Here is a 19,288-nt window from a genome sequence, read left to right on the forward strand (position 1 = left end):
GAGTAGTGGACTATTGGAGTTGCGAGCAGCGGGACCAAGTTTTGTTGACTGTACAGATGCAGATAAGGTTCAGTCACGGCAAAAGCCGACTGCGATTTCCCTGGGTCGGGGCCTGGGAATCTGATCATGATGCGCTAGTTGTAAATTCGGAAAAAAAGCAGAGACCAACCACGCTCCACCTTGTACAATGAGCGCGACTCTTTCTCGCGACCAGGTCGCCTCCGCCCAGCTGGAGGGCGACTACACAATCAAATCTGAAAACTCAGCCCCAAAACTCGATACATCGCAATGGCCCCTTCTATTGAAAAACTATGATAAACTACTAGTTCGATCTTCGCATTTTACTCCCATACCTTCCGGCTGCAGCCCTTTGAAACGGGATATCACGAATTATATTAAGTGCGGTACTAGTTTACGTGGCTTTAACAGGATCTGATATTGTTTCCATCAGGTCAGGCGTCATAAACCTTGACAAACCGTCTAACCCGTCGTCACACGAAGTTGTCGCATGGTTAAGGCGGATCCTACGTGTAGAGAAAACGGGCCATAGTGGAACACTAGATCCCAAGGTCACTGGTTGTCTGATTGTATGTATCGACCGCGCAACACGACTGGTCAAATCTCAGCAAGGAGCAGGTGATATTTCATCAATGTTTTTTAAAGAAATGAAAACAGGCGCTCACACCCTGTGACAGGAAAGGAATATGTCTGTGTGCTACGACTTCATGCTCCTCTTCCGAATCCTGCCGCTCTCCCTCGAACACTTCAAACCCTGACTGGTGCACTTTTTCAACGGCCTCCGTTAATTTCTGCTGTGAAACGTCAGCTTCGTATACGAACAATCCACGAGTCTAAACTCTTTGAATTTGATGAGAAGCGAAATCTCGCAGTTTTCTGGGTATCATGTGAAGCCGGGACCTACATTCGAACTCTCTGCGTGCATCTCGGTCTGTTGTTAGGGGTTGGCGGCCATATGCAAGAACTGCGCCGTGTGAGAAGCGGTGCCATGTCAGAGAACGATGATATTGTTACCATGCACGATGTCTTAGACGCACAATGGATGTATGACAACACTAGGGATGGTCAGTCTATCTCTCATCCTCAATAGCTTTCGCTCATGCCTCACAGAGTCGTACCTTCGCCGAGCTGTTCGGCCCCTCGAGTCGCTTTTGGTGGGCTATAAACGCATCGTCGTCAAAGACAGTGCCGTGAACGCGGTTTGCTATGGCGCGAAACTCATGATACCTGGCTTATTGCGCTATGAGGCCGACATATCTCTTAACGAAGAAATTGTTTTGATGACTACAAAAGGTACGGATGCTATACCATTCCCATAGACCATATATAAACAATGTTTCCAGGCGAAGCCATAGCACTCGCTATTGCTCAGATGTCGACCGTTGAGCTAGCTACTTGCGATCACGGAGTTGTTGCAAAAGTGAAGCGCTGCATCATGGAGCGTGATACCTACCCTAGACGATGGGGTTTGGGTCCGGTTGCTTTGCAAAAGAAAAAGATGGTGAAAGATGGTAAGCTCGGTAAACATGGGGAAAAGATAGTCGGTGTCACACCTACGGAATGGAGTCGCGACTACGTAGACTATAATCGTGACGAGCAGCAACCCCAGGCTACTGTCCAAACCGCATCTGTCACGACAGCCGAAGTGGAGATGGTTCCTACAGTACCGGCCACCGTGACAGAGGAGGTTGTAACAAAGAAGGAGAAGAAGAGGAAGAGGGAGTCCGATGTGGCTGAAGTTGAAAAGATGGAAACCACTGAAGACAAGGCCGAAAAGAAGAAACACAAGAAAGAAAAGAAGGCAAAGGAACGTGAAGCTGAAGTTGACGAGGAGGCAGAAAATGCTCGGCGCGAGAGAAAAAGATTGAAAAAAGAGAAAAAGGCAAAAGAAGCTGCAAGCGGCGAATAATCATTCTTATCTTTTTGCATGTTTTTATCTCCGTACTTATCTTGTTCTTATTGCGCGTACACTTTATGTTTTTTTGATGTCTAAAGTTATAGAGAAATGCTAAGTGTATACATTAAGCCTGCAAGGTATACTGAAAGAGTAATAAAAGAATGACAATAAAAGATACTACAGTTCATGATTTCTAGCCATTGGGGTAAATACTACTATCGTAATTATGGCCTTTAAAGAAGGAGAGCAACAGCAACAGATACCATGGCAGTGACAGTTACTGGACTGAGGTGGATGGACAGCGCAGAGTTTGTGTCTGCAGTGTTGGAGTCTCCCGAAACTGCGCTACCTGCACTAGCACCCCCACTTAACGCCTTGGCCACGTTTTGGAAAGCGGTAAAGTTCTTTGGACCGTCCTCAACTGCATTAATGGCGCTAAAATTGCGTTTTAGAGTAAAGTACGAAGTAAACAGAGAATGACTTACAAGACCATTCCAGTCCCACAGTGGCTCTTGGGGACCTGTTGGCGACACTAATGGAAATGATCAGTTTGATACACGAGAAAACGGCAATAGTCAGTGCTCACATAGGCCCAGATAGGTGTGGTATCATTGACAGTTAATTTCCAGGTGGGGAAAGGTCCGGCGGGATTTGCGACAGGCATACTACCAAGATGTTAGCGAAATTGCCGGACAAGTCGAGTGAACTTGCACTTACAATCCAGAGTCAAATCCAGAGGCGCCCTTGGTACAGGGGTCGGCAAATGATGATTGAGTAACAGTATGGTTTTTGTCACGGCTAGAATGAGTAGAAGATGAATCAATTTCAGTGGGCGAGATAACAGGGGAAGAGATTACAATTCAAAGATCACGGTATCACTGGGCTTGGCCTGGATGCTGGGTGGGTTGAAGGCAAGTGATCCGGATTCGCCGACGATGACGGTGTGAACGGCGCCTGAAGCTGAAGTTGAAGCAGAGGCTGAAGCTGCTGGAGCTGGGTCCGAGGAACTTGGGGCTGGGGCACCGGAATCCCCATATCCACCGCCATACCCACCATATCCGGCAGGGGCTGATCCAGAGTCAGCGCTGGGAGCTGCGGGGGGAGCTGCGGGGGGAGCTGCGCTAGCCTCAGCAGCACCAATAGCAAGTGCAGACTTCTTGAAGTTTGTGAAAGAATTTGGATCGCCATCGGGTGGACAGTTGACGGAAAAGACCATGCCTTTCCCGCAGTGACCAACTGGCACTTTCTGCTTACAGTAAACCCAGACTGCTTTTGTCTTTTTGGCAAAGTCAGAATAAATATCAAGGGTTATTTTCAGAAGCATCACGCACGTCTTCGACGGTAAAAGCAAAGGTAGGGAGGCTGTCCGTCTGGTTGGCGGCAACGGGCATACTAGAAAAATTGTGAATTAAAGAGGTATTCGAAGAGGTAGATACTTACAATCCCGAGTCAAAACCACCTTCACTGTGTCCACAGGGATCGGCAAAGGAAGATTGTGTGGCGGTGTGGTTCTTGGAGGCAAAATGGAAGACGACCTGATCACCTGGTTGGGCAGCCTAATAGGTACGCATGAGGATGCGCTTCACAAAGGGGCCAATTAGCAAGACTCACAATGGCCTCTGGCCAGAACTGTAGCTTTCCCTCAGCACCAACTTGAATATCATGAACAGCAGCAGAAGCAAAGGGCAGAAGCGCCAGGCCCAAAGAGAGAGGAAGAGCAAACATCGCTAGCGATGGGATATGGAAGTAAGTAAAAAGAAGTAGATGAAATCCGCGCTGAAGGCGAGTGAAAAGGAAGGGAAAGAAGAGAGAGATGGGAAAGAGAACATCGAGAACGGAGGGGGTTTTTGAGGCTCTGTCCGGTTACGCCGAACAACAAACTCTATTGTTCTGTTGAAGTCCTTATCTGTCAGATTCCTGATTGTTTCTATCCGCCCTTTTCTTTTGCGGTAGAGCCGAGGCCGGTGTATATATATGGGGCACCGCATTGGTTGTGATTCGGGGAGGCTGCATGCGGTTGTTGCCAGGCATCAATTGATCGTGGTCGATACACTGCCAATCGGAGTTGCAGTCGCAGGCGGACGCCCGGCAGAGGTTGCGGCCTTGGCAATCTCAGCAAATTCGCATCCCACGCTTTCGAATCTGGACCGTGCCTTGTCGAGCTGACAACAGGCATCTCCTCCTCCTTTGCCTGCATCAAAGTTCAACGATGCTCAAAATCAGTACAGTGCACTCTCATACCTGTTTCAACTCAATCTCCGCTCTTCAAGCGCGATGCCCAGGCAAACTCCTGAGGTCAGCAGAATAATCGTTATTTTTAGCTATGGACGCGATCACTTTCAAGCCAAAAACATCGACCCTTGCCAATCTCTTCCCATGCTTCCAAGGAGACCATTGCCTTCCCTTACAGTGATCTGCTTCGCGCTCCAATTATCAAATGTACCTGTCAAGGTTTCTGATTAAAAACAGTCTCAATCTTCGACCCTTATAAGAAACGTCTTTCTGTCGACGAAGTATTGCAGCGCCCTTGCAGACTCTGCTTATGTGGCTAGCGCTTCGCGAATATCGTAAAAAGCGAGACTTGAAGTTCGAAGCACGACGCTCAAGATGAACATGTCGTTACGCCGTACAATCCAGCAGAATCCAGCCTATTTTGAATCCGGTATAATAACCCTTTCAGTTTTTCGCTACTGCGCAATGAACACTTGAACGAGGATTGACGTATTGTATTGTTTATCTCCTCGATGATAATTGCATCTTAATTGTCATGGAGAACTGTTTGGCGAAGACATCGCATTTACACTGGGTCTGCGGAAACGGCTATATAAATGTCATTAGCCTACCCCATACTTTGATTGGGGGAACAATGGTATCGATCTATATCACTTTACAGGTACGGATACATGGTTACTTCAAAATTATGTCATCTGTCATGATCATGGCCATTATACTATCGTATTATCTGAAAATCTGCGAATTGAAAAGCGATGATTAAACTATAGATACAACACAATTATCCCTGCACTCGGTGCCACTAGAATAGAAGAAGAAAATAAATGCGAGTAGCTGAACAACTCATGAGAGCCACGTATCATTCAAGTCTCATATACGACCACTGCTCCAGAACCTGGCAGCCATGCTCTCGAGACCAAAGTCTCCGAAACGGCTATCAGCCCCAAGTTCTGTGCCGTACATGGTTTTGCCAAAGGCCGGGACATCTCCTGAGTTGGAATCGGGTTCTTGAGGAGACGAAGGGATAAGTCCTAGACTGACACCAACCTCATTGCTAGAAGACTGGCGATCTTTCACGGAAGGGTCCCGTCGTGACAGAACAGTCGGGTTGACTGTACGGTCGGATGATGGAGTTGGTAGCCGTCCTGCTCTGTCAGGAGGCGGAAGACCAAAAGGTTTAAAAACGTCTGTCCGTTCCTCAACATTGCCAAGTGACACACCCATATTTACACCTGCAGGTGTCGGCGATTGTGGCGGTTCTGGATAGGGAAATGCAGGCATGAACAATGATGGCACCGGTGTCGAAGGTTCCGGAATGAATGAAAAATTAAACGGATATTGATTTTCGGAAGCATTAGCAGAGCTAGTCGGTCGTCCTGTTGATGGACCGTCTGATCGGGACATGTATTGGTCTGGTAGCAGATTATTTGGAGGTGGCAAATCATCATCAAAGTCATTGTAAACAATGAAGCTCGTAGAGTGGGGCATTGAAACTGAAGCACCTCGAATTTCAATAGAAGACGCCGCTTCCGAACCAGAGGACTCCTCTCGAGGAACTCCCTTGCCTTTGCTGCTTGATATCTCCTCTAGCGACTTCAGACGTTTCTTGACTGGACCAGGGGTGTGCTCTTGTTCACTTTCATCCTCTGCATTGGTCGCAGCCCTGATAGGCGATATCCTCGAACGTTTCCCGAGTTGAACAGGAGAAGTTAAGATATGTGGAGAAGGCATTGACGTCCGAGGTGTATGAATATTGGAGATGGTCGACGGCGTGGACAGATTACGAGGACGGGGCGATTGTACAATAGAAGTACTCGTCTCCCCGTGTCCTACCCGTGCCATCATCGAATTGAGAGCATTGAATCTTGGCTCGAGACTTTGTAATCGGGTGACTTCAGCCTTAAGTGTATCAATCTGGTCTTGAAGAGGCTTCACCTTTGTTTGACAGTGAGAATACAACGTTTACCTCAGCAAGTGAACCTACAATGTCTAGAAACAGCTTATGATAGTCGGGGATTTTGAAATTAGTTGCTTGGTCTTTGTCAACTGGCCGATCTGCATCCCGAGGCAAAGATCTTGCATTTCGGGCCCGGGAGGGCACACTAATCTCCTGAGATAGTTCTTCGGTAATTGGAGGCTCTGTAGCTTGATGAGTAACTTCAAAAGGGGGCAGAATGAAATGGTGGAGTTACCTTTACTTTCTTGTGTCATTGCCTCCAACTCTTTAATGCTCCGACCACTTCTCAACCTCTTTTCTTGCGACACGGTACGTGATCGAGTAACGGCCCTGGATCCGGCAGTACCTAAAGCAGCGGGTCTCCCTGCACCTAACCGTCTTTGTTGTTTTGTAGCTTGTTTTACTTGTGCGGATGATTCGGGTGCCAAAAATTCTATAATCCCAACATTTGTATTTGAGGCATTGACTTGAATTGTACGCTGCTGGAAAGTCTCACGTTTACTTTGAATACTCGTACGAGTCGAGCCACTCCTGCTTGAACGCCTTGCCGGCACATATTGTGTCTGTAGTAGTGGTGGAGGTGTGCTTGGTGTTGAATTTGACCTACAAAACCCAGTTAATTACGAAAAAACACTGGTCCAGAGATAACATACTGGGCTTCAAGTAACAGGTTAATCATTTTATCAGATCTGAGGTTTGCTTGCACACCCCATTCCTAGGAATAACGATGAGTTGGTCAATGTTGGAAATAATATAAAAATTCACCTTGCATATCTTTTGCAAGTCTCTATACATCATCGATTTGAGTTCCTCTTTGCTTGGCAAAGTTGGCATGGCGGAGGGAAGAGGGGCGACGACAATAGTGGGAGGTTTGAATCAGATGATGGAAGCCCTGCGCGGTTTGTTTCTAACTTGGCCAAATAACGCGCGGTCACGTGGTTACCACCGTGGAGCCGATGCGGCAAAGTCTTCGCCGAACACACTCAGGTTCATCGGGACGCACTTCATCACCACCCCATATAAACCAAAATCCGTGCAGCGCTTGGCCAGAATAGCCAGCATATTCTTGGCCATGAAATTGCGAGGCGAAATTTATGCTTAGGGCGCAACAGTACACCCTGGCAGGGAATGCCAGAATTGGTGGCTTTTTCCGACTTTCCCACCTTTTCCCATCTGTAAATCAAGTCATAGACGCCCGTACCGATACCGCTATCCGGACCATTTTTCGGGACCATGTGTCACGGCCGGCCTTGAACCGGACCGGCGATTAACATATTACGTTCAGACCGCAAATGTGACGAGTGCTTCATGAGAATGATGCCTTTTGGCACTTATTAATACCAGGGCTATTAGTTGATTGTATTCCCATGGCTGCTTGGACTCTCGAGCAGGTCGCCCAGCACAACTCCCCCGAGTAAGTCCTTTGCCCAATCCGAGTGTCATGCTGATGTATGATGCTGCTCCATTAGCTCATGTTGGGTCATCATTCAGAATCAAGTGTATGATGTAACAGAATTCCTCCCTGTATGTACATCATAGTTCGACTAGTTTCCTGTGCTCATCGCTGGCAATGATAGGATCACCCAGGAGGGGCTAAAATCGTACTGAAATACGCTGGGAAGGATGCCACAGCTGCATACGAGCCTATCCATCCCAAAGATGCCCTAGAAAAAAACTTACCGTCTTCAAAGCACTTGGGTCCGATAAGTGCTCAAGCTGGCAGGATTTTGTCCCAGAAAAGTCATAAAAAGACTAAAGATGAACAACGAATTGAAGAAGCAGCGAAAAGAAAGCCTCCCCTCGAGAGAATACTTAGTCTCAGAGACATGGAGGTGAGTGGATATCGTACGTAAAAACGAGTTACTTTTTTGACGCTTATTTGCCACCAGCTCGTTGCTCATCAGACGCTTTCCAGCAAGGCGAGAGCGTATTATGCATCAGCTTCCGATGACGGGATCTGTAAGCACGTTACAACCAACAGTTACAGGACACTCACGCTCGTGCGTAGCCCACGACGAGAATGCGCGCGCATTTTCCCGCTTCTTCTTCAATGCTCGAGTGATGCGTCCGGTCGCGACATGTGATCCTTCGACCACCATACTTGGGTTTAAGTCTACCATTCCCGTATTTGTCTGTGGTGCGGCTCTTGCAAAACTCGGCCATCCTGATGGTAAGCATGCGCAAATTTCAAAGTATTCTCACATAACAGCCTTTTGTAGGAGAAGCCAATATAACTAAGGGGGCTGCTCAAACTGGTATCATCCAGATGATTTCTTCAAATGCTTCCCTGTCGTACAGTGAAATTATGAGCGCTGCTGCTCCAATGCAGACCCTCTTTTTCCAGCTTTACAAACATAGAAACGACGCGATTGCGGAATCGCGGATCCGTGAAGTCGAAAGACTGGGATACAAAGCCATCTTCCTCACTGTAGATGCCATTGTAGCGGGCAATCGTGAAAGAGACATCCGCAACCCATGGGAGCTAGAAGATGAAGAAAAAGGAATTCCGACATATTGGTCGGGAGAAGGAGCCTCCGAGGCAGAAGTAGATGGCATGGGCACAGCCGGTGCGCTCGTAGCCAATGACGATAGAGATATGACCTGGGAAAAGGTTTTCCCTTCTTTAATCTTCTTTCTCTCGTGTATTCTTATGTTTGCCCTAGACAATACCCTGGTTACGAAGTATCACAAAGCTTCCCATCATCCTCAAAGGTGAGAATAGTATCAAGCGATCGTTGTCGAATTATTGAAGTTCTTAGGTATCCAATGTGTTGAGGTGCGATCAAGTATGGTGAAGATTACAATCGACTGAGCTTGCTTTATGCAGGACGCTGTTCTCGCAGCTGAAGCTGGAGTTGATGGAATAATGCTTTCCAACCACGGTGGTGCGTGAATGATTTTGGAAATTAATCTGTGGCGACGCGATTGATTACTCCCATAGGTCGACAGTTGGAGTAGTGAGTGCACTGCGACGATGTGAATTCTTATGTCTGACACAAGCTCAATTTGTACTTTCAGTGCGATGCCACCGTTAGAAGTACTGTATAAACTTCGCCAAAGAAATCCAGAAGTATTTGGCAGGCTTGAAGGTATGCATTCAATTTTTCTTTCTATGCCAGCCCCGCTCAAATGTTTTAGTATATATTGATGGTAAGCGACCGGAAGAAGAGAAGTATCTTAGATATGCTGATATACAATTGTAAGGTGGTATTTATAGGGGAACAGACGTCGTCAAGGCATTGTGCCTAGGTGCCAAAGCAGTTGGACTTGGTCGGGCATTCCTATATGCCCAAAGCGTGAGCCTTCTCAACGCAGCAAAACGACACATGAGCTAATGTTTTTCACAGGTATATGGTATTGCAGGTGTCATAAAGATGGTCCAAATATTACGGAGGGAAATTATTGCGGTCATGAGACTTCTAGGCGCATCGTCAGTGCATGACTTGTGCCCACAAATGGTGCGGTTCCCATTTTCGAACATGTCAGAAACTCATGATGTGGGATAGGTCGAGCGCATTGATTGGCAACCGAGATTGCCTGCGAAGTTGTGAAACATGACGGCAAACCATGAAGTCCAAGTTTGGACTTTTGTGACTTTTTGCGTACTGATAACTTTTCCCGTGGAATTACTACTTTGACTCGAGCAATTTTCGATGAATATAGTTTTTCGTGAAGTTAAGGATAAGAACTAAGAAATGAAATGTCCGCGCTGGTCACGCTGCCGGTTGGAGGAGATTTTATTGATTTGCACATTTTTACTGCTGAGTCGTAACGAGTGATGTCTGAAGAGGAAAGATATCAGTTTATTGTTTTTCGATAGAGCTGCGTTCTGCTCGTAGTCTCAATGGCGATCTATTGCATTTTTCTGAGATCCAAGATCAAGATCTAAAGTAATTAAAGTTAGACGTCCACGTGATGGGCAGTTGGATGTTGGTTCAGTTGAGTTCGCCGAATCCTTGCCCAAGTGCCCTATCTTTCTCCGAACCCGCCTCGAGTACCTCCCTGAGCCTGATTTGACCATCTCTCCCGCCGGGCTAATGGGTTTCTGTAGGAGATGTGGTGATATAGTAAACGGTCAACGTTGTAATAAATGCGGGGGCTCCGTCGTCGGTGAGTATTATCAATTCTCAATGAATCTCGTTGGGCTCTGACGAGTCGTCCTAATTAGCCCCAGCTGTGTCCTGGAACCAGGCTCTTCCCCAGGAAGAGCAGGATAAGTGGTCGAAAACTTACGTTTCTCGCGAGAGGTCAATCTCTCCAGTTAGGCCCCGGGCCAAGAGCACTAGCCGTCAGCTGGAGGGCCCTTCAACTCCTTCCCATTCCCCAACTCCTTCAGCGAAGTTTTTTCCTCGCGGAGTCGGTGCGCACATCACTGGATCTAGCGCCCTTGATAGTCGTATCACCGACCACATCTCGTCTGCTTCCATGCGATCAACTCGACCACTGAAACCGACACTTACCGGGCCTAAACCTGAATCTGGAATCCTCCCCTCTTTAAATGATACCACACTTTCCAAAGTTTATGGCTCAGTACTACAACCGAAAGAATCCTTGACGACACATTCTTGCGCCACCTGTGCCACCCCTTTTCTCCCTGACGCCACTATATATCCTGATCCAACCCTACCTGAATCAGATGAACCACGCTTTTTATGCCGACAGTGCTTCATTGTCGGTGGCGGGTCGAAAGGTCTTTGTCCAACGTGCTCCAAACCTGTTACAATACTCAAGGCCGAGGGAGGGTTCGTATATGCTGCGGACAGGTACTGGCATAAAAAGTGTTTCAATTGCGAGGGTTGCACAAAGAATATTGGCGAGTGTCCTATGCTTGATCTGCTTGGGCGGCCTTCCTGCGCCGATTGCTTCGACACCTGTCTTTCCCGTGAACCTCTTACACCAAAACGATCGACTGTGGCGCCCGACCAGTCGAGCCCTTCTATCAAGCAGCGGAATCCCGGCGGGTACAGCTCATCAAGTGGTGTTTCAAACAAGCTTCGAGATTCAAGTTCTGCTATCGAAGAACTAGAGCAGCGTTTGGGTATTGCAAGAAGCCGCGAGGGGAGTCCAGTGATTGAGGAGCTTAGCCAACGCCTCAGTTCGATCGGCAAGGATTATCAATTCCGTGCTAGTCCCACCGGTCCGCCACACGCACAGCCCAATCGTCTGAATGGCAGCCCGAATCCTGGCCGAAGACTGGAACGCCTTAAAAGCCTGGAATTCAACGATCAAATAGACAGTTCTCCGTTGTCAACATTTGGAAGTCCGCGACGAACCTTGAGCAGTCCAACTCCCACCACAGAAGCAGTTGAAGAAATGAAGAAGAGATTTTTGAGGCACTCCATGGAGTCACCCGCTCTGTCAACCGCTACACTCTTGGAGTCGTTCCCTGGGACACCCCTATCCCCTCTGCGTCCTTCCTATCCTTCCGCATCTCCGAGAACCAATGCTACGTTGAGGACTCCGGTTCTCACCTCTGAAATCTTGTCCCCATCCTCATCAACGCCTGACCTTATCTCCGACTTCTCCGACACATTGACACAATCATCGTTTTCTGGCGTAGACTCCCCTCCTAGGATTTCTGAACCTCTTCTCGGCCAATCCCACGATTATGGCCACACAGTTCTGGTTCATTCGGATGAAGCTATTGCTGAGGGGACAAAGACCAATTTGACCTCACCTGATCAGACTTACCAATCGACAGTTAAACTCAAACCACAAGCAACAACCACCCCGGTAAAAACATCCATTCCAACAGGAGCCTCTGAACAAGTCGGCAGTATGTCTGCAACTACGATGTGTGCGAAATGTGACAGGCCTCTGTTCGCATTGAAAGACGGCGGTAGATTTATGACAGTACCTGGTGAGAAAGATACGGATGTCCCTCAAACCTACCACGAAGATGTTTCTGTTGCGCTCTTTGTGGTCATACCTTCAAGGAGAGTGGCAGCGGTCACGCTATGTTCGTCAAGAGCCCTGCCCGGACCCGCTCATGTTGAGGTGCGTAGGTTATATACTGCTGGAATGGCCCGAGTACTTAGCGACGTTTAAAGTGTGCCCCACCCACCAAAGTAGTGATCCATAAATCTCCTAGCGCTGGCTCTCTACGACCCTCAAACGAAAGTATGCTGCCAAAAAAGTTTACTGCTTCGAAGATACCACTAGCGTCATCTCAGAAGAGCAGCAACTACCATGGCTCTAGTCGTCTTGAACGACCGTTTCCAGTTGTCCCAACAACATCATCTTCATCCCCTCGGTTTGGGAGTCGAACAGTCTGCCCTGGTTGTAATAAATCCGTCTCTCCCATGGAAAGGGGTGTCGTACCAGGACCTCAAGGTTCAAAGTGGCATGCAGGCTGTTTGGTTTGTGGAGGAAAACGACCACCATCCACATCTATGGCTTGGATGCTTGGTAGAGGCGAAGAAAAGAAGAAGGAGCCAGGCTGCGGCAAAAAGCTTGATAGTGCAGCAAAGGCTGATATTGACGGTCGAATTTGGTGCAGACAGTGTTTGGTAAAGGCTTTCATTTACTGATTGCTGCCTAATTTTCAACCTTACCATTTTATTTAGTTGATGCTTGGTGTTGGAGGTTCACCGCAAACAACGTCGACTGGGGCACTAGCTTCTAATGGCACATTTACAACACAACTAACTGGTACTACCACGATTGCACGTCAATTTACAGGCTTGGGTGGTGGGGATACTGGCCTATTCAAACAGCTCACGGGAGGTCCAGGATCAATTAGTCCCACCCGGAGTCTCAGCCCAACGAAACAGCTAAGCCATGCTGGGCCAGGTATTCGGCCGAGACCTAAGAGCGTGATTGGGATGCGCAGTTCAAAGAGCCTCGATGAAGGAAGAGGAATGTTTTTGGTAAGAAACCTTACGGATATCAGTTACTCAAATCACGGGGAAAGTGGAGCTTGACCTATATTGTTTTTCTCTAAATGTTATCCTCGTATCGAACGTACCACTTGTATCTATATCCCAGTCTGAACCTTGAGAAATGTGTATCCATGCATCGAATGGCACCTGTTTTGGTGTCTACTTTGACGATGTGGATGCCGACGACGCAAATTCGTGATAATCCAGGTGATATTTGTCAAAAGCAACCGTGATCATGAGTAAGAGGTGTTCAATGAAGTACGTAGTAACGGTATTCATACCTATTTATACTCGCAGTATTGGATACATATCTGAAACCTCTTCCAGTGTAACTTTGGTTGTCAAGGGCTCCTATACAATCGTTCCGTGAGTAAAATGTGAAAGGATCGGGTTAGTCAAATACAGACAGACATACGTCTCTCAGTCTCTCTTTCTATCATATCGGCTATCCCTGAAGTACTGCGACACAACGTCTCCTTCGGAGGGTCGCAAGTACCCCAACTTCGAGGTCGTCGGATTAGTTTCTAATCCCTCTTGCATTGCGGGACGATCTTGAGGGCCTTTCTTTCCCTGCTTTTCTTTTCTTTTCTCTTTCTCTTCGGTCCTCGTTGACATTTGGATGGACATGGCTAGGACAACCTCCAAATTTCCCAAAGCACTTATTGTTGACAGTAACTCTGCCGTAAGTTACAACGTAGGCTCTCCAATCCGAGTCACTTACTCGACTTGCTTTGCAGTTCGAGGCTATCTTAACAGATATCCCCCTGTTTTGCGCTGGTTTGACGGGCCTGGCATCCGTCACTTTGGCATTTTTAATCAAACGTGTAAATTCGTACGCAGGAAGCTTTTTATCTATATGCCGCTCGCAACTTAGGTCCTCTTAGGTCGACGCTTTACCTTGGCGTTGGAACGCTTCTATTATTTATTTCGGCCATTCTTGACCTGGGACAGCTCCTGGATTCGCAGTCCTTGTCAGTGGACAAGGGTAAGGTGGATGTATCTGGTCTTATTGTGGCACGAGAAGTTGGATTGAGTCTGGCTTATGGTTTTGTATTTTTGTTTGCGTGGAAGGCAGTCGCACAACGTCGAGAACTCGAGCGACCAGCATCGGAGAATGCACTACAACTGTTTCACAACGCAAGATGGTTGAAACTCGTGAGAACCAGAGTGAGGTGGATTACCCTTATTCTGGTGATCTCAATACCACTTTTGCAAGTTTTATGGCGCATTGTCCCCTCCCAGCGACAGTATGGTGGCCTCTATATTGTCGAAAATGCCTTGGAATTAGTGACATCGATAATTCTCATCGTCGAAATCATTCTCAATGTCCTGGTGTCTCTTCCTGCATCTTTGTGGTTACCCTTTCAGAGATATTTTGGACTCGTTCTTGCCCTCGTTACCACGGCTGCCGTTGGCATCGGTAATCTAGTAACGTGTGAGTATATTTTATCTGATATTATGGCCAGCCCAATGATGATTGTGGTATTAGTCGCCTTTTCCGAGATGGTGCTGGGTCGCTTCCTTCGCGCTATCAGCATCTATATCTTCCTTCTCTACAATCTGATCACTATTTTTTCCGCGGCTACTCGTGATCGGATATCTCATTCTGACGAGGAAGCTCCGGCCAACTCGGAAAAACCGATAAGACTGGTCACCAACGACACCACATTGAGGTCAGAAACCCAAACAGCGACTGTCGCTCTTGAACCTGCCGCGCCAGCCCAGCCCAACGACGAACGATCCTCACTCAGCATCGCTGCTTCGTCTCGACTCTCTAAGTTCGTTAGTCGAGTCGAACCAAATGAGGCTTTCGCTGGAGTTACTCGAACTATGTCAAACCGAAAATCTTCAGGTACACCGGTGGCTCCCAAACGGCATAAACGACCGGACCTTCGTTTCGATATTATGACGCCTGTTTTAACATCCACGCCCGAAGACCCGGACCTAGTCGGAGAGCGACGAGCGACAGACATCTCCCTCACTTATTACACTATGGGTCTTCAAAGTATTGTTGCAGTAAGCACGCCAAACGGAGAGGGATCCGATAGCCCCAGTCCTTATGGTCAGCTACGAGGAGTAGCTGATTTACAACAGACTCGCGCGTCTGACTTCCAGGCATCCGATCACAGTTTCAGCGTCACTCCTTATGAAGAGCTCATGCGAGAGCAGGAAGAGCTTGACAACAGTATTGCCAAACTCGGGATACTTTCTGTGGACGCAAAAGATGTGTTATCACAAGAAGCGGGGTCGACTCTGGATGGTTCCATATCACCAGCTGGCGATACTACAACCAGTGTAAAGAGCAAGCACCGGAGTACCCTCAGAACAGACTCGTTATCTTTTCACAGTGATTTTTCCCTAAGTGTTTTCCCGACGCCCCCGCCCCCGCCAGAGAGCATGTCAGGAGAAAGGAGATTTTCCAGGCCAATGTTTCTCCGCCGTAAATTACCCCAGCTACCCGTCGATGATACCACTCAAGAAGCGAGCTCCGTGCAAGAATCACCTGTAGATGCGATGATGGCTTCCGGTGAGACGCACTATGACGTGACATCCTTCATTAACAGTAGGTGAGCTCTTCTATATCGCTATATCAGATGTTGACTGTACACTATAGTTTTGAGTAAACGAAACGATCATGGTACTGCGTCGGCGGAGGTGGTTGTTACGAGTAATTGTGATGTGGATGACGCCAACCCCGATGATAGACCGCCCTCAGATATTAAGGACCAGAAGCAGCCCATGACGCAGCTGAGGCCCATGCTTCTTCCATCCGTTGCCAATGAACGAGGCAATCCTCCAGCCATGAGCATACGTCCAGCCCGCAAGGCGTCGCTTCCATCTGCGACTGTGAGGTTCCAAGAGTCGAATGCCACACTGAAACCTTTATTGCTGGGCACGTCGGCCACTTCCATTCCTGCTCTTCTTCCCAGCAGTACAATGGTGCCATTACGGACACGTAGGTTATCCGAGGCAAAGCGCGTTGGTAAACGGCAGATTAGTGCCCCTCGGGTGGATGTGGCTGAGGTGGGCGCTGACGCATTTGAGCGCCCGCGACGGCCGCCTGAGCACACTACTTGATAGCTTATGTACTCTGTGACGTCATAGTGTAGGATAGTAAAGCTCTTCTCTCCTTGACCAGCATGTCCCAATTTCCCGACTACTACCAGCTCCTTGGCATACCCCAGACAGCTACCCAAGAAGAAGTAAGACATGCCTATCGCAAAGAATCTCTAAAGTATCTCTTCTTCCCTTTCACCCTTACACTCCGAGTCGTCTCACAAGTGGACTAGAACACACCCCGATCGCATTGTCAATGCTAGCCCTTCGGAGAAACGAGCTGCTACGGAACGCTTTCAGGCAACATAATTTTCTATTGCAAACCGAAAAAAGTCCTAACGGCTCGAGACAGGCTGTAGCTGATGCCTACTTCGTCTTGTCTGATCCCCAGCGTCGCAAAGAGTACGACGACTTGTATCGTACTCAACCAAATCGCACCGATAACCCCAACTCTACTTTTGACTTTTTCTCCCGCTTTGCAAATATGTTCGGTGGGACGACGGGGGAAAATACTACGCAACAACCGGACGCAGAAGGAGTATTTGCTGATGTATTTGAAGAAGTGAGCGTTGTTTAACATCCAACGTCAGATCATCTTACTCAACTCTAACCCCTCTTTAGCTATTGCGGCCAGAGGTTGAGCGGCGCGTACCATTCTGGTATTGGGTTGGCACGGCTTGCGGAGGCGGTCTTGGTTTCATCATTGCAAATGTCCCAGGGATGATGCTTGGTGCATTGGCTGGCAATCGCTTGGGAGCCGTACGCGATGCAAAGGGGAAGCCCGTAGCTGCCGTCTTCAGCGAATTGACTGGAGGCCAGAGAGCCGAGGTAAATACACCGCATCTCCTCTTCATAACGTACTGACTGAGTGAACTTCAGATTCTTCATGCCCTAGCCTTGAAAGTCTTGGGCTCCGTGATGTAGGGTGTCTTTGATTGCTTGCAGCTTTGAACACTGAACAGTATACCCCTGTACTAATGTATCGCATTGTATAGTATATAGAAATCCGTACTATTACTAACTGTCGCAGCGTAGTTCCCTCGTGAGAAGGTCAGATACTAGGGTCATTCATAATTAAAGCTGGAATAAAGTTCCAAATTGCGGATTCTACATCACCACGTCACCTGTCTTGCTAGTATTTGCCCGGTACACCCAACACTCTTCCGTTGACATTCTTTAGTGTCATGTCAGGATCTGTCACATCACTACCATCGGTAATTGGATACCCCGTTAGCCCTCTTGACAAGGCACGCAGGGAAGAGGCTCAGGAGACGTTAATGGGTGCGTTGACTTTCTGCATAGTATAACATGCCTCATATTCTATTACCTGCATAGACCGCATTTTGGTGACCCCCAAGAAGAAATCCAGTATGTTCCATCTTACCTGATTTTCAGACTCACTCACAATTCTGACAAAATGGAGGTCGTCAGTCCCGTCGATTCATCAGCCGCTCGAAACCAAACGCTCCATTCCATTCAAGTTCACTTCGCCATCATTCGCAGCGGTCAGCTTCAAGTCATGCTTGTGAGCAGCATTTCCAAAATCGTTTTATTCATCTTAATCACAGAGCTTCGAAGTTGCTCCATACCCGAAAAGAAACCTTGCGCTTAGTGCCGTAGGAAACTCTCCCAAGACTCCAAGAAATAAACTACGTCGTACGTTAAGCGGTATGGCCCATTCCCATTTTGGGCCAAAGACCCTGGTTAACATTCCCGTATTGGTTTCAAATAGATCGGAGCTACTTTATTAATAGTGCAGCATCGGAAGCTTCAACATCTGTGACAAGGAGAAGGCCAACGATGGACTCGCATTCTCCGACAAAGCGGACATATAAGCTGATTAAACGACCCTCGAAATCAAGTTCCATTAAGACCAAACCCTTTAAGGAATCAGCGGCCACAGCCTTGGCTTTCCCTCTGGGTCTGACTTATCCCGAGGCAGATCTGGATTCAGATACGATGGTGACGGAGACTAGGCAATCTATGGATATGGACATCGCACTTGATTTCCAGACTCTTCAATTAGATGACCACAATGCAAGCCCTGCTGTGGATTTCGATCATTGTTCCCCGTCAAGGAAAGACCATGCACGCACGGCCCTCAACCTTCTCGTAAAACGTCAGTTCTCTCAGTATCAATTCTCATAGATCATCTCATTGACTGCTTCCCGCTTCGTCTTTGGTGACTATCTATCCCCGCATTACTCAAACGACCTGCTTCATCAGGCTTACAAAGTGCGCTAGCGGCAGAAGTTATGGCGCGAAATGAAGCAGAGCAACAACTTTTGCGAGAAACGAGACGCCGTATAGAGATGGAGGAACTGGTGGCACAGCTCCAGCACGAACGATCATTGAGCCAACATTCTTTCCCATCTAGCTCTCCGCTCCTTATGTCCAGTAGCCCGTGCATTTCATCCAGATCTGTGGCGAATCCCGCACTTCCATCACCTTTGTGAAGGGACCAACGCCCTCCATATTTTTAAACTTGCTACATTAGTCTTCTGGAGCACGGCGTACTGTCAAAACCGTGGCCTAATATACTATGCTGTCATGATCAATAGAAACTATGTTACATCATGGCGGTCCGAACAAGTCCTTGTCTGAAGATTTGAACTGTTATAAAAGGTACATGATAGGTTGATCAGCGGCAGATTTTGGGATCGTATGAAAGAGGTGTACAAAACTTGTAAGATGAGTTGATATGAGTATACAAGAGGGATGATGACTATTCTATGCACATTGGAATGAAAACCGAATAAGCAGCAACATGATAAAATTAAGGAACGAAGTCCGTTATATAGGACAGGATTGGGAGAAAGATGAGCTTCAATTATCGAAGAAGCAGAAGATAAATGACTGGATCGATCCACTTCGGGTATGATAAGGGAAAGGGGAGTGATTTAGAACCAAGATCAATGCCAGAGTTCCCCTGGGCCTCCTTCATCCATGGCTTCAGAATCAACCCCAGTTAAGTTTTGGAGATGGTCGTAATCATTGATGCTCCCGGCGCCACTCGCAAAGGCTAGGCTCAGTTCCGACAGAGCTTTCTCTGAAGAGACAGACGCCTGCCCATTCAACGAATGCGGCGACGGAGGGACAGAAAAAATAGGAGCATGGCCATCGAAGGTAAGAGATTGGGCAGAGGAAAGGGACGACGGAGGCGTGCACGATGGTGAAAATGTTGAAGCAGAGGCCAATGGATCTGAGTATGCTGATCCGGGATAATCCTCCATCAACTGACCATGT

At 47.8% G+C, this 19,288-nt stretch overlaps 7 protein-coding genes across 7 annotated transcripts; 5 read left to right on the plus strand and 2 right to left on the minus strand.

Moving 5' to 3' along the window:
• Window positions 1-140: 140 nt before the first annotated feature.
• AGABI2DRAFT_182425 (hypothetical protein) lies at window positions 141-1,927 on the plus strand (the record flags this gene model as incomplete). The annotated part of the gene is made up of 5 exons (XM_006454380.1): window positions 141-399; window positions 452-636; window positions 696-1,082; window positions 1,129-1,311; window positions 1,362-1,927. The coding sequence occupies exons 1-5, from the start codon at window positions 188-190 to the stop codon at window positions 1,925-1,927; spliced, it is 1,533 nt and encodes a 510-aa protein (XP_006454443.1). The 5' UTR covers window positions 141-187.
• Window positions 1,928-1,977: 50 nt separating this feature from the next.
• AGABI2DRAFT_189718 (hypothetical protein) lies at window positions 1,978-3,721 on the minus strand. Its single transcript, XM_006454381.1, has 8 exons — window positions 3,527-3,721; window positions 3,356-3,471; window positions 3,247-3,307; window positions 2,773-3,191; window positions 2,633-2,713; window positions 2,502-2,580; window positions 2,401-2,447; window positions 1,978-2,350 (listed from the first exon to the last, which is right to left on the minus strand). The coding sequence occupies exons 1-8, from the start codon at window positions 3,638-3,640 to the stop codon at window positions 2,149-2,151; spliced, it is 1,119 nt and encodes a 372-aa protein (XP_006454444.1). The 5' UTR covers window positions 3,641-3,721; the 3' UTR covers window positions 1,978-2,148.
• A 1,031-nt stretch (window positions 3,722-4,752) lies between these two features.
• AGABI2DRAFT_175997 (hypothetical protein) lies at window positions 4,753-6,082 on the minus strand. The gene has a single exon (XM_006454382.1). The coding sequence runs from the start codon at window positions 5,990-5,992 to the stop codon at window positions 5,018-5,020; it is 975 nt and encodes a 324-aa protein (XP_006454445.1). The 5' UTR covers window positions 5,993-6,082; the 3' UTR covers window positions 4,753-5,017.
• A 1,286-nt stretch (window positions 6,083-7,368) lies between these two features.
• On the plus strand, window positions 7,369-9,780 carry AGABI2DRAFT_189719 (hypothetical protein). The gene is made up of 15 exons (XM_006454383.1): window positions 7,369-7,518; window positions 7,574-7,628; window positions 7,682-7,936; window positions 7,994-8,063; window positions 8,113-8,274; window positions 8,324-8,715; window positions 8,768-8,816; window positions 8,864-8,880; window positions 8,932-8,989; window positions 9,046-9,061; window positions 9,123-9,193; window positions 9,243-9,254; window positions 9,309-9,400; window positions 9,452-9,562; window positions 9,611-9,780. Exons 1-15 carry the CDS (start codon window positions 7,472-7,474, stop codon window positions 9,653-9,655), a joined length of 1,452 nt encoding a protein of 483 aa, XP_006454446.1. The 5' UTR covers window positions 7,369-7,471; the 3' UTR covers window positions 9,656-9,780.
• A 295-nt stretch (window positions 9,781-10,075) lies between these two features.
• On the plus strand, window positions 10,076-13,118 carry AGABI2DRAFT_189720 (hypothetical protein). The gene is made up of 4 exons (XM_006454384.1): window positions 10,076-10,214; window positions 10,273-12,101; window positions 12,155-12,613; window positions 12,671-13,118. Exons 1-4 carry the CDS (start codon window positions 10,142-10,144, stop codon window positions 13,025-13,027), a joined length of 2,718 nt encoding a protein of 905 aa, XP_006454447.1. The 5' UTR covers window positions 10,076-10,141; the 3' UTR covers window positions 13,028-13,118.
• Window positions 13,119-14,850: 1,732 nt separating this feature from the next.
• AGABI2DRAFT_133143 (hypothetical protein) lies at window positions 14,851-16,121 on the plus strand. Its single transcript, XM_006454385.1, has 2 exons — window positions 14,851-15,548; window positions 15,600-16,121. Exons 1-2 carry the CDS (start codon window positions 14,978-14,980, stop codon window positions 16,061-16,063), a joined length of 1,035 nt encoding a protein of 344 aa, XP_006454448.1. The 5' UTR covers window positions 14,851-14,977; the 3' UTR covers window positions 16,064-16,121.
• Window positions 16,098-17,107, plus strand: AGABI2DRAFT_133144 (hypothetical protein). Its single transcript, XM_006454386.1, has 5 exons — window positions 16,098-16,220; window positions 16,276-16,342; window positions 16,395-16,604; window positions 16,664-16,870; window positions 16,922-17,107. Exons 1-5 carry the CDS (start codon window positions 16,126-16,128, stop codon window positions 16,964-16,966), a joined length of 624 nt encoding a protein of 207 aa, XP_006454449.1. The 5' UTR covers window positions 16,098-16,125; the 3' UTR covers window positions 16,967-17,107.
• The last annotated feature ends 2,181 nt before the right edge of the window (window positions 17,108-19,288 follow it).

This window comes from Agaricus bisporus (assembly GCF_000300575.1).
Source record: "Agaricus bisporus var. bisporus H97 unplaced genomic scaffold AGABI2scaffold_1, whole genome shotgun sequence".
In the NCBI taxonomy this organism is placed as follows: domain Eukaryota; kingdom Fungi; phylum Basidiomycota; class Agaricomycetes; order Agaricales; family Agaricaceae; genus Agaricus; species Agaricus bisporus.

What these genes read in the sequence shown, in the direction of transcription:
- AGABI2DRAFT_189718 (XM_006454381.1), bottom strand. Translation starts at nt 3,640, where the DNA reads ATGTTTGCTCTTCCTCTCTCTTTGGGCCTGGCGCTTCTGCCCTTTGCT. An exon ending in CCACACCTATCTGGGCCTAT is followed by an intron (nt 2,448 to 2,501) that starts GTGAGCACTGAC and finishes CATTTCCATTAG; the next exon opens with TGTCGCCAACAGGTCCCCAA. An exon ending in TGTGGGACTGGAATGGTCTT is followed by an intron (nt 2,351 to 2,400) that starts GTAAGTCATTCT and finishes ACGCAATTTTAG; the next exon opens with CGCCATTAATGCAGTTGAGG.
- AGABI2DRAFT_175997 (XM_006454382.1), bottom strand. Translation starts at nt 5,992, where the DNA reads ATGATGGCACGGGTAGGACACGGGGAGACGAGTACTTCTATTGTACAA.
- AGABI2DRAFT_189719 (XM_006454383.1), top strand. Translation starts at nt 7,472, where the DNA reads ATGGCTGCTTGGACTCTCGAGCAGGTCGCCCAGCACAACTCCCCCGA. An exon ending in GCCCAGCACAACTCCCCCGA is followed by an intron (nt 7,519 to 7,573) that starts GTAAGTCCTTTG and finishes CTGCTCCATTAG; the next exon opens with CTCATGTTGGGTCATCATTC. An exon ending in AGCTTCCGATGACGGGATCT is followed by an intron (nt 8,064 to 8,112) that starts GTAAGCACGTTA and finishes GCTCGTGCGTAG; the next exon opens with CCCACGACGAGAATGCGCGC.
- AGABI2DRAFT_189720 (XM_006454384.1), top strand. Translation starts at nt 10,142, where the DNA reads ATGGGTTTCTGTAGGAGATGTGGTGATATAGTAAACGGTCAACGTTGT. An exon ending in ATGCGGGGGCTCCGTCGTCG is followed by an intron (nt 10,215 to 10,272) that starts GTGAGTATTATC and finishes CGTCCTAATTAG; the next exon opens with CCCCAGCTGTGTCCTGGAAC. An exon ending in CCGGACCCGCTCATGTTGAG is followed by an intron (nt 12,102 to 12,154) that starts GTGCGTAGGTTA and finishes CGACGTTTAAAG; the next exon opens with TGTGCCCCACCCACCAAAGT.
- AGABI2DRAFT_133143 (XM_006454385.1), top strand. Translation starts at nt 14,978, where the DNA reads ATGGGTCTTCAAAGTATTGTTGCAGTAAGCACGCCAAACGGAGAGGGA. An exon ending in CGTGACATCCTTCATTAACA is followed by an intron (nt 15,549 to 15,599) that starts GTAGGTGAGCTC and finishes TGTACACTATAG; the next exon opens with TTTTGAGTAAACGAAACGAT.
- AGABI2DRAFT_133144 (XM_006454386.1), top strand. Translation starts at nt 16,126, where the DNA reads ATGTCCCAATTTCCCGACTACTACCAGCTCCTTGGCATACCCCAGACA. An exon ending in CTGCTACGGAACGCTTTCAG is followed by an intron (nt 16,343 to 16,394) that starts GCAACATAATTT and finishes GGCTCGAGACAG; the next exon opens with GCTGTAGCTGATGCCTACTT. An exon ending in TTGCTGATGTATTTGAAGAA is followed by an intron (nt 16,605 to 16,663) that starts GTGAGCGTTGTT and finishes ACCCCTCTTTAG; the next exon opens with CTATTGCGGCCAGAGGTTGA.